The sequence below is a fragment of the Labrus mixtus genome, chromosome 16 (genome assembly GCF_963584025.1).
Source record: "Labrus mixtus chromosome 16, fLabMix1.1, whole genome shotgun sequence".
Lineage (NCBI taxonomy): Eukaryota > Metazoa > Chordata > Actinopteri > Labriformes > Labridae > Labrus > Labrus mixtus.
Genome location: NC_083627.1, coordinates 7,847,193 through 7,857,711, shown reverse-complemented (window position 1 = coordinate 7,857,711; position 10,519 = coordinate 7,847,193). Strand labels below are relative to the sequence as shown.

At 43.9% G+C, this 10,519-nt stretch overlaps 2 protein-coding genes across 2 annotated transcripts; one reads left to right on the top strand and one right to left on the bottom strand.

The window, feature by feature from the left end:
- Positions 1-41: 41 nt before the first annotated feature.
- Positions 42-4,443, top strand: pex11b (peroxisomal biogenesis factor 11 beta). Its single transcript, XM_061060442.1, has 4 exons — positions 42-706; positions 1,469-1,584; positions 1,677-1,878; positions 2,162-4,443. Exons 1-4 carry the CDS (start codon positions 651-653, stop codon positions 2,562-2,564), a joined length of 777 nt encoding a protein of 258 aa, XP_060916425.1. The 5' UTR covers positions 42-650; the 3' UTR covers positions 2,565-4,443.
- Positions 4,444-4,542: 99 nt separating this feature from the next.
- ilf2 (interleukin enhancer binding factor 2) lies at positions 4,543-10,519 on the bottom strand. Its single transcript, XM_061060441.1, has 14 exons — positions 10,353-10,519; positions 9,893-9,952; positions 8,956-8,998; positions 8,612-8,716; positions 8,418-8,495; positions 8,083-8,185; positions 7,084-7,149; positions 6,824-6,940; positions 6,430-6,508; positions 6,259-6,346; positions 5,990-6,166; positions 5,759-5,849; positions 4,840-5,007; positions 4,543-4,699 (listed from the first exon to the last, which is right to left on the bottom strand). Exons 1-13 carry the CDS (start codon positions 10,355-10,357, stop codon positions 4,856-4,858), a joined length of 1,164 nt encoding a protein of 387 aa, XP_060916424.1. The 5' UTR covers positions 10,358-10,519; the 3' UTR covers positions 4,543-4,699; positions 4,840-4,855.

Genomic DNA, 10,519 nt, shown 5'->3' with positions numbered 1-10,519 from the left:
CGTAAGCTCCAGTCCAGTAGGTTGCGCCAATATGTTTTAAAAACTTTAGAATTGCATTTCCATAAAAAGAGACGGTTGTTACCTGTGGTTTATTGTATTATCCCCCCTTTTGTTAATTACATAGTGTGATTTTTGTTTTGTACTAATACACACAACGCACCAGTTGGTGGTAGACAGTATTTTGGCAAAGGCGGAATCTTTGCCAAATATGAAGCAGAAGAAGGAGAACAATGTCGCTAAAAGGGCTATCGGGTTTTCTTTTAGTACCTCAGACAAACTAAGTTGATTATGAAGATATAATCTATCTAGTTTTTTGTATTTGTTTGTATAGAAAAGTAGAAAATATTAGATATTCGTCTGGACACTCCATACCAGTAGGTGGCGGAAATGCACAAATTCGTTGTTTGCCAACCGCCAATAAACCTCGAAGACGAAGAAGAAGAAAAAGCACGAAGAAGAGTGGTGCATGTGAGGACAGCGACGTTGTAAACAGATTTCTAATCTCTCTTTAGTCATTAAAACTCCTCAAACTGCTGGTTTGTAAATCACTGGATATCACCGTCACCATAGTAACACGGAGCTACCTGCTAACTGAAACTACAGGCCGAGAAGAAGAAGAAGAAGAAGAAGAAGAAGAAGAAGAAGTCAGTATGGACTCCTGGGTTCGCTTCAACTCCCAAAGTCAAGCCAAGGAGCGAGTTATCAGGTAATATTTACACCTTTATGAACAATTAAATGTTTAATCCAACAGCTGCAGTGTGAATGTTAACGTTAATCACTGCTATCCTGACAGAAGAAGTTTATAACTTTCCTCTCTGTTTGTTATGTTTGTTGTTACCTGACAGGTAAACTGAAAACGGTGTTGGTAGTGTTTTTCTTTTTTTTTTAATGAAAAGATAATCCCAATAAATAATTACAGCACACTAAAAAAAGGTTTAAATTAATTTGGTTTCTTATATTTTTAATAAATAATCTGATTGTCATCTTTTATTTACCTGCTTTTTCTTTTTGTGTTTTCCGTTTGTTTGGATGTTGTGGACTTACTCTCTGTTGTGTCTGACTGTCGATGCTTAACATTTTATATTCCCGAGTTCCTGCAAGCGTTTCCAATAAATACAACATCAGATTATTTATCCTCTGCTGCAAGCTGTGTGCTGAATTTGCTGAAATGTTTGATTTTTTAACTTTATATTCCTGTTTCCTTGAGCTGCTGTAATGCAAAACATTTCCCCCACGGGGGATCAATAAAGTTTATCTTTATCTTTAATTACATCAGTTGAAATAAGATATTGCTTTTGGTATCTCTTTAGGAGTTAATTGTAATATTGTAAGCCCGTAGCTGACAGATCCAGAGATGTGGATGGATCTGCAATAAGATGATATGTTAAACCCTGATTTGTTTTGTTGTTTCACATTATGTCTCCTCTGTTTGGTCAGTCTTCTGATGGTGTGTGCTGTGCTCTCACAGGGCCGCTCAGTATGCGTGCACTCTGCTGGGATACACTCTGCAGAAAGGAGGCGCGGCGGCTGAACTTCATAAAACCATCGGTCAGCTGGAGGCACACATGAGCCTGACCAGGAAGTGTGAGTGGCGTTTGAGATCCAAGTTTAACGTCAGAGCTGCAGGCTTGTTGTTACTGATGACGTGTGTGTGTGTGTGTGTTTGTGTCCCGCAGTGCTGCGTCTGGGAAACTCGGTGGAGGCTCTGGAGTCCGCCAAGAGGGCGATCCACCTGTCCGACAGCGTGCTGAGACTCTGCCTCACCATCAGCCACCTGAACAGAGCCATGTACTTCGCCTGTGATAACGTCCTGTGGGCGGGGAAGACGGGAATCATCTCCAAACTGGACATGAAGAAGTGGAGTGAGAGATCCTTCAGGTGAGGATTCTTTTTCACTGCAAATAACCAGTTACCTTAAAAAGTTCTGAAAATATAATCCTTTACAAAGTTAAAACCTGGGCTCTATTTTAATTTAAGATTCAAAATTGCCAACAGGTACAGAACGTTTATGAATCGCTTCAGGTTCCTTCAGCAGATCGTAGAAGTTGCATATTTATCCTTGATGGTTCAAAGTGTGTCCATTTAAAAAAACGATTCTAGTTATCTGAAAAGTCTTTACTAAAAGTGTTTATACTTCGCTTCTCTTGTCTGATCTGTGCAGGTATTACCTCTTCGCTCTGATCCTGAACCTGACTCGTGATCTGTACGAGCTCCGCCTCCTCATCGATTGTGAGGCGCGTCACAGAGCATCCAAACACCCTCCCTCTCCTCACCCTGGCTCCGCCGACCAGTTGTCCTCTCCGTCCTCCTCACCTGTCGCCCTCAACGCTCCGCCGGTCATGTTGGCGGGGCTCCGCAGACAGCTCCGCCTGCTGGCGACGGTGCTGTACAGCAACCCGCCGCTGTCGCTGGACCTCCTGAAGAACAGCTGCGACATCTTTATCCCTCTGGACCGGCTCGGGATATACAGCACAGGATCCGGGTTTGTGGGGCTCTGCGGACTCACCTCCTCAATCCTCAGCATCCTCACCCTCATCCACCCCTGGCTCAAACTGAAACCGTGAACACAGACGCACACGGGAGGAGGAGGGCGGCTGTGATCAGAGTCTTACACTGAACAAGAACAGCAGCTTCTGATGTACTCTGATCATATTTTGAAAAGCTGCAGGACTTTAAAGCCCCTGAAACAGCGGTAAGCTGTCATCCTGCATCTCTCAGTCCTGCAGTAAAATCTCTTAACTGAACTTCACAGGAAGAAAAGGAAAGTCAGTCCTCTTTGTGAGCTACAGATCACAAAGAGGACTGACTGACTGATTAACTGAGTGTGTGCTAAAACTTCATAGGACACCTTAAGTCGACACTGAGTTTCCTGCAGCTACCTTTACTCACTCAGTGTCCCCGCACACATCAAACTGCTAAATATGTTTTTTTGTTTGTCTTAGAAATCAAATGACAACCATATAAATCAGCATAAGAACCTTTTAGCTGCCCTTAGACTAAATGAAAGTTCAGCTTTGCACCACTTGGGATCTAACATTACATCAACATTACTTGTCTGTGGTGCACTTTCTGCCACTTCCTGGCTAATGCTAATATTAGCTTGTGAGTGGTTGAATGCAGACAGCAGCATGAAGGGTTGTCTGATATGTTTTCCCTTACATAATGGCTGAATGTCCCTCCATAAATTCACTGTGCGTTATGAACAACCGAACAGCTGTGAAATGTTAACTATTTGTCAGATGCTCAACATTAACACGACTTAAACTGGAATACAGATGTGCAACATTTTGCTGCAGGAACGGCAGAGAGGAATGGACGTTATGTGAATGTGGTTAATGGTCAGATCTGTTTCCATACTGAGGGGAGCAAAGGCGCTTGGTTTTAATTTCTGTGAGCCAATGATGTAAAACAGTGACAGAAAGGAATGTATTCCAATAAAGAGGCTGTCCTGCAAAACGGCACATAAAGAATCAGCCTGCTCACATAAAAAAACGAGAAGAAACCTTCAGCACAGGCTTTTACTTACACGGTCCTGAATCCCTCCTTCACACATGCGGGAAGCTTGCCCTGCTGACATGATGTCAAACAGGACAAGATGGTGGATTAAGCAAGAGTCTGACGGTACGATGACAGTTCATGTTTATGTGTAATTCGATGTATTCAGAGTACAGACAGACAGACTGAGCTGAAAACATCATGAAGCATCTTCGTCACGATCACAGAGATTGAAACAGTCACAGCATATAAACATCATTATTTGAGTTTATACATCAGCTCACCTGGAGTTCATGTGTTTTACTAAAGCGCTTGCATGAGAAAGTCCGCTGTGTAAACTTCAGCGTTCACTCTGTGATGCCGCTCACTTCGGGAACTTTCAAGAGTTTTGTGTACGTCCGAAAAGATGATCCAAAATGTCATTTTTTTTCTTCGATTATTGTCAACTGTATTTTAAAAACCATACATGTGAAATAGGAGGAAACTTGCCCTCATACAACAGTCTCATGAGAAATGACTGGATATTAACCACATTAATTATGTTTCTATGTAATTAAGATTTTCATATTACATCGTCCACACTGACAGACCACTGATACACTTTTGATTTTGAAGCCCTGACGTTTGTCACAAAGTTAGTCCTTATTTTCCTTCTCTGATTTGGGTTTAATCTTTTTGATTTTCTAGCCTCTACGTTACTGAATTGTCCAGAACGCCTCAAAGACAAACTCATTAAGCTTGTTAAGAACTGCTCCTCCGCACCGACTTTAAAAGGCTGTCAACGTCTCGACTTCTGTAGCTTAACTACGAAATGTCTTTAAATATTAGAGCAGAAATAATTCATGATCAGAGGAAACATTTGATGAGCTGCAGTCTGAAATATCACTGTATGTATGTGTTACTGTTTTAACCAGACTTATGAGTTATTAAATAAAAACTTTTAACACGCTCCAGACCATTCCTGTCTCAAACTGTTTAAAATATGAACCTGTAAAATGAGATTCTGTGTGTGGATGTTCTGACACAAATAACGAAGACAGGTTAACTTAAAAAAAATGTTTTAATGAGGATGTCCCTGTTACAAAGAAGAAGTAAAAACAAAACATTAAAAACTGACAAGAAATAATGAGGCCGGTGGTCTCTGTGTTTCTGCTGCTGGTTCAGACAGCACGGCCCGGCTCCTTAAATAACCTCCAAACAGTCTCTGTGGAAAAACAGCAGAACGGGGGGACTTCTCAATAACTAAACGTTTGAGTCAGAATCTGCAGGGTGAGCTGTTTGGATTAAAGATGGAAGTGATGATGTGTGATATTTGTGGTGATGGGTGTGTGCGGCCGCTCTGACCTGAGCTCGTCTCCCGTCACTCCTGGGTCTCCATGCTCTCGTCCTCTCCGTCTCCGCCCTCCTCCAGCGCCTCGTCCTCCTCCTCCTTCCTCTCTGGAGGTTTCTCGTACGCTTTTTCTGACGGAGTCACGATCACGCCGTCCCATTTGGACATCTCTGTCGCCAGGTCTGCAACAACAAACGCACAACGGTTATAACAATGATTCACTGTAGAGTTCAAACACGAGGAGACTTGCGGCTACAAATGACTTCAAAACTTTTGGTTGTACATCTTGCATGGAGTGTGTAGCACACGGATGTGGAATGGTGAGCCAAGTCGCTACGCCCCTGATCCGCCATTGGACATAGAAACCGGAGGCATAATGGGGGGGAAGACTGCGCCGATGTGTAACATGGAAGCCAGCGAGGCAGAAATGTGTGTGTGTGCTTGTCTGAGTGTGTGTGTGTGTGCCTGAAGACCCCGCTGTGTGCTCACACTCCGCTGCTCATTCTTCCAGAACACTGTAATGCAACGTGGATTCACAAACGGGGACACCAATGTGACGCCGTTTTAGATTTTATGACCTCAGAGTTTTGTTACAGCGCTGTTGCTGAACCGCAATCTGTAAAGGGCTTTTGTCATTTTTCTTTGTGCATGTCTTGAAAAGTCTAAAATGATGAAGTCTTGCGTGCTGGTTGGCCTTGTGGTTAGATCATGCGTGGTGTGACCAGAGGCTACAGTCCTCAAAGCAAACGGTCTGGGTTTGAATCTGACCCGTGGCTCCCTTACAGCATGTCTCTCCCAGCTGTACGACTCTGTACACACACCGTCCTCTCCTCCAATAAAAAGCCCCAAAATAAATCAAATTAAAATGCGTAACATGTCTCCCTCCCTGTAAAAGTAAACCCATTCACAATCATTAAAGAGTTCAATTCTTACAGCTGGCGTCTCCCTCCAGGCCGAGGATCTTCCTGTAACCTCCATGAGAGAGGACCCTGACCAGAGTCTGAGCCGTGAAGCACACCATGTCCTGCACACACACCAACAGAAACATATAAAGTGTTAACACACGTTCAACATCATGAAACATTAGGAGGAGATTTCATGAATCAAGCAGCCGCTGCGTCCCTGGGGGTCCTGGAGTAAAAGGGGGGGCAGGATCAGGCCTACCTGTTGCTCCAGAGTCATGACCGTGTGCACTCTGAAGTTCCCGCTCTCACAGGGGTCGGTGATTCCAACAGAGCCGGGGAGGAAGAGACCCGCCGCCAACATCTGCAGGCAGCGTCTGTACGCCACGTTCAGGGACAGAGGCTGCCGAGATGGGTTGTTCATCACCGCAAAGTGACCCTGAACACATCAGACAGACAAAACCATTAAAGTCTGTGATGAACACACGGTCACAGGTCTTGAGAGCGGAGCTGCGGCCTCGTGTGTCTCACCAGCAGGTCCAGGATCCAGGGGGTGAGGGGTTCAAACCCGGGGAAACGCAGCCTCAGGTCCTTCAGCAGGCGGATCAGCACTTTGACCCTGAACATGATCGACACAATCAGGTGAGTTTATTATAACGATTGACATTCTGTATGAATGAACAGCAGCTCAGAGAGTCTTACGTTGACTGAGAGGCGTTCTCCTCAAACCAGCGGGCGTGACGGATGGCAGCGAGGGCGCTCTGCAGAACTTTGATGTCCACTGAAGAAACGACAAAACACAAATGAATCATCTCAGTCTGCATCAGACCTCGAGGACTGGAATCTTTTGTTCACACAAAGTTTACTTGTCAAAGAAATGGTTGGTTTCAGTCAGGAGAAATCAAGTCTATCCTGTAAATGTGTCTCTGAGTCATGACTGTCTACAATGAGTGAGAAGCTCGAGTCCCGCTGGCTGTGTTGTTGTCAGAGCTGTGTTTACATGGACAGGACGGCCGATGTGGCTGTTTACCTTTCTGATACTATATTCTTCGTGTGTGTGTGTTGTAGATGAAGAGTGATGTGTGTGCGCACTCACAGTGCAGCTCGGGATCCAGCTTGCGCAGGTTTGGGGGGACGGTGGTGATGAGGATCTTGACTGTAGCGTCAGCTGAACTGATCTCAAAGCCCGTCTCATTGGTCAGCATGGACAGAACTGACCACAGCAACATGCAAACACACACAACCAGATACACACCACATTAGAAAACGTCACATTACACATGGATCATCTCCCGCTGTGACGTGCATGGGGGCGAGACAGTGACACGGGGAGATTCGACTCCCTGACTGAGTTACCTTCAGTAGGATCCTGTGTGCGAAGAGTGTCCACCACTTTGTTTCCCAGAGCAGCTACGGCCTCCACTGAGAAAGACAAAAAACATCGTCATGTCATTAAACATGACACATTCAGATTTCATAACATTTTCATAACTCTGATTAAATTCTGCATCAATTACAATGACTTGGTTTTTGCAAACATCATCAACTGGAGTGTTTAAAGGAACAATATGTAACTCTGACCCCCTAGTGTTTAAAATGGGTACTGCAGTCCAAATTCTAAACATTACAGAGAGCTGTCTCCCCCCCCGCCCCCCTCCTCTCTAGAGTCGATGCTCTCTCAGGTCACCATGTGGTGGACACTGAAGCTTCAGTGTTTATCCAGCTCTGCATCGGTCTGTAAACCTTTCTGCGTTCTAACCTCTCTCCATTTTTCAAAAGCATCTCCAATATTGATCCTAGTTTGAGCACGTTTCTGCTCGTGGAGCTTATTAGAAACATGCAGAGGCTTTTTAGGTCGGGTACAATCACTTCTATCTGAACCACTTCTCTTGCCCGCTTCCATCGCTGCAACACCTGTTGACCTGATAACTGCTCTCATATCTGGCAAACCAAGGGGCGTCCAAAACGGCCGTGTGGGGGGGGCCTTAAAACCGCCTACCTTCTCTGGTCCAAACAAATCCAGAGCATTCAGGACCAGAATCTAAAGTTAGAAGGAGGACATACTGGCTGCTGCATTGTTGTCAGAGAAGCCAGCACTTCAACAGAGCATGTTTCTTTAATGTCTGATCATATAGTAAGCTCACTTGTTCTCTACAGGGTGCTTGATTGACTCAAACACTCGCTTTCTTTTAGCTTTGTGTTTAAGTTGGTCATGACTGCCATGAAAACTCTGAAAAAAAACTACAGAATAAGAGTCTGATAGAATACTGGTTTTGAAATATGAAAGTTGAATTAATTCCAAGTGTAAGTAAGAGTTGGGAACAGACAGTTTAAATGAGGCGACGTGTCACTCACGCGTCGGGAGGATCTTCAGGATCACGACCAGGTCGGCGACGTTGTGTCCCGTTGTCATGGTGCCCTTCTTGTAGGAGCCCACCTGACGCACCTCTTCTATTTGCTGTGAAGAGACAAAAAGTTTGAATATTATTAACTTGCTGATATTATTCACACAGCAGGATTGATTTCTATTGAATGAAAAATAACATACAGCAGAGCAGATATTTAGTCTGACCTCTAAAACCTGACCCCGATGATGATCTGAGAAACTGTTACACTCAGTACAGTTATTTAAATGTATCTATTCTTTATTTAATCACAGACATTCAGGGTGTGCAGAGAGAAGAACTCACCACTTCAAAGTTTCCAGGAGCGACAATCAGGTTGTCGATGACGTTGTTGATCTTTGTGACCAGAGACAAGATGGACGACTAAGAGCAGGAAACAAACAAACAAACAAACAAACAAATGGGGATCCTGTCAGTGAGCAGAGACGTGAACATCGAGACTGAATGTTGACCGTTCATTGTGCGTCGTCAGGACTGACCTGCTCGGCCGGCGTGGGGCTCAGGTCCTGGTTTCTCTTCAGCAGACACTCGCTGAACGCCGACTCATCGGGTGCTGGCTTCACTCTGGGGAACGCCATCTCACACTGCGATAAACGACAGTCTGATTTAGACCCGGTTCACTCATGAAGAGGACTAATGTGGTAGGGGGGGTTAGGGGAAGATCTTCTCCTCAACATGGATCCCACTACTCTACACAGCTTAACACAGCTGGTATATAAGAGGCAGTCTGCAGTCCAACCAGATCACTCTTCTAAAGCAGCAACAGGCGAGACTTAATGACAACATGAAGGAAGTGTCTGAATGTTGTTATTTTTTTACTCACCACATAAAAGTCGAACGGGATGTGAGGAACAAATGGACGATACCTGAAGAGGAATTAAAAAAAAAAAAAAAAAAAGAGACATCATTTATTGGGAATGAAAAGATGTGCATCCATTTTTCATTTTCACTAAAAACTAAAACAACACATATGTCACGTTACAGTACACGAGGGGAATCTCTGCTCCACAGAATTTGTTAGCTCTCGGCCCACAACTTAAAACCAGGTTCACCTCTTCCAGGAGTCCAGTTAGAGGTGACCTTGGTTTCTACGATTTCCACATATTGGTGTAAAGCTTGATGTATCTGACACTATGTCAAAGTGTGCTTTTGGGGTTCCTGATAAATGTGTTGTGGCTATGTGTTAGTTTAGTGGTTTCCAACAATTGACGATATCGATACATATCGTCATTCAGCTCGGGTCCTTAACCCCAGCCAAATTATCTCTCAGTCCTAACTTCTTCTTTTAAATTTAAAGAGTCAAACATCTTAACTGAAAACTAATCTGGACGTCGTCTTGCACTAGAATCAGGTGGGATGTATAAACCAATCAATAATTATTTGTATACCGGGGAAACTGGCACCTTGAGCCTCCCTCCCTCTCCCTCCCCTCTCTCCCTCTCCTGGGGATCCAGATTTCTGCCTTTCTTACCACTGTAACTTTTGCTGCTTTGATAAAGTGCTCGTGATGGACAGGCCGGGTCTTTGTAACATAACAATGAGTAAGGTCTTTTACCTGCTTTTTGTAAAGTGTCTCGAGATAACACTTGTTATGAGTTGATGCTATACAAATAAAAATTGATTGATTGAACAAATATTATTTCAAGAAAGGTAAACAAAAGAGCAGGTAAAACACCTCACTCTCTGTTCTATTATCTACAAAGACCCAACATGTTTTATGTTGATGAGTAAACAGTGAATATGTGTGTGTCTGAACTCACCCCTGCACCAGTCCTCCTCTGGACCCGAAGCGGCCTCCTCGGCCCCTGCCCCGGTCCCCTCTGCACACAGAAACACAGAAACATGTCAGATCACACATATCTGACTTTGTTAGGAAGAAGTGAAGTGAATATCAATGTCAACAAGCTCAGCTCAGATTCATTCATTCATTCATTTCTAAAGCTTAATGTTAAATACTGATACCTGATATAACACATTATTGAAATACTTTTCATTTAAAACATCCTCGGCATGAGACAGGACACATTTAATTCACAATAAATTAATTTAATAAATAATAAATCCGTCACCCCATCCCCCTAACAAAGCTCAGCGTTAGCTTCATGCTAACATCACTCGGGCTACATTATAAACACAGGATCAAACATCGACAGTCAACACGTAGACTGAATAAAATGACACGTCGTGATGTAATTCGAACATGTGTGATTGTAAAATTACCTCATTGCGTACGACGTTTTGATAAATTAAAGTGAAAACCAGAGAGAAGTGTTAACCGTCCACAGGCTCCCTCTGCGTATGCTATGACTTCCGGTTTGTTCTTCTTCGTTGGTGCGTGGAGCAGCTTGATGTCGCGTTACTGCCACCCTATGGAGAAAAGTGGCTCC

Coding starts and splice junctions, on each gene's coding strand:
- pex11b (XM_061060442.1), top strand. CDS start 651: ATGGACTCCTGGGTTCGCTTCAACTCCCAAAGTCAAGCCAAGGAGCGA. Junction 707..1,468: donor GCCAAGGAGCGAGTTATCAG/GTAATATTTACA, acceptor GTGCTCTCACAG/GGCCGCTCAGTATGCGTGCA. Junction 1,585..1,676: donor CATGAGCCTGACCAGGAAGT/GTGAGTGGCGTT, acceptor TGTGTCCCGCAG/TGCTGCGTCTGGGAAACTCG.
- ilf2 (XM_061060441.1), bottom strand. Junction 8,717..8,955: donor TCCCGTTCGACTTTTATGTG/GTGAGTAAAAAA, acceptor CGTTTATCGCAG/TGTGAGATGGCGTTCCCCAG. Junction 6,509..6,823: donor GCTGGATCCCGAGCTGCACT/GTGAGTGCGCAC, acceptor TCGTTTCTTCAG/TGGACATCAAAGTTCTGCAG.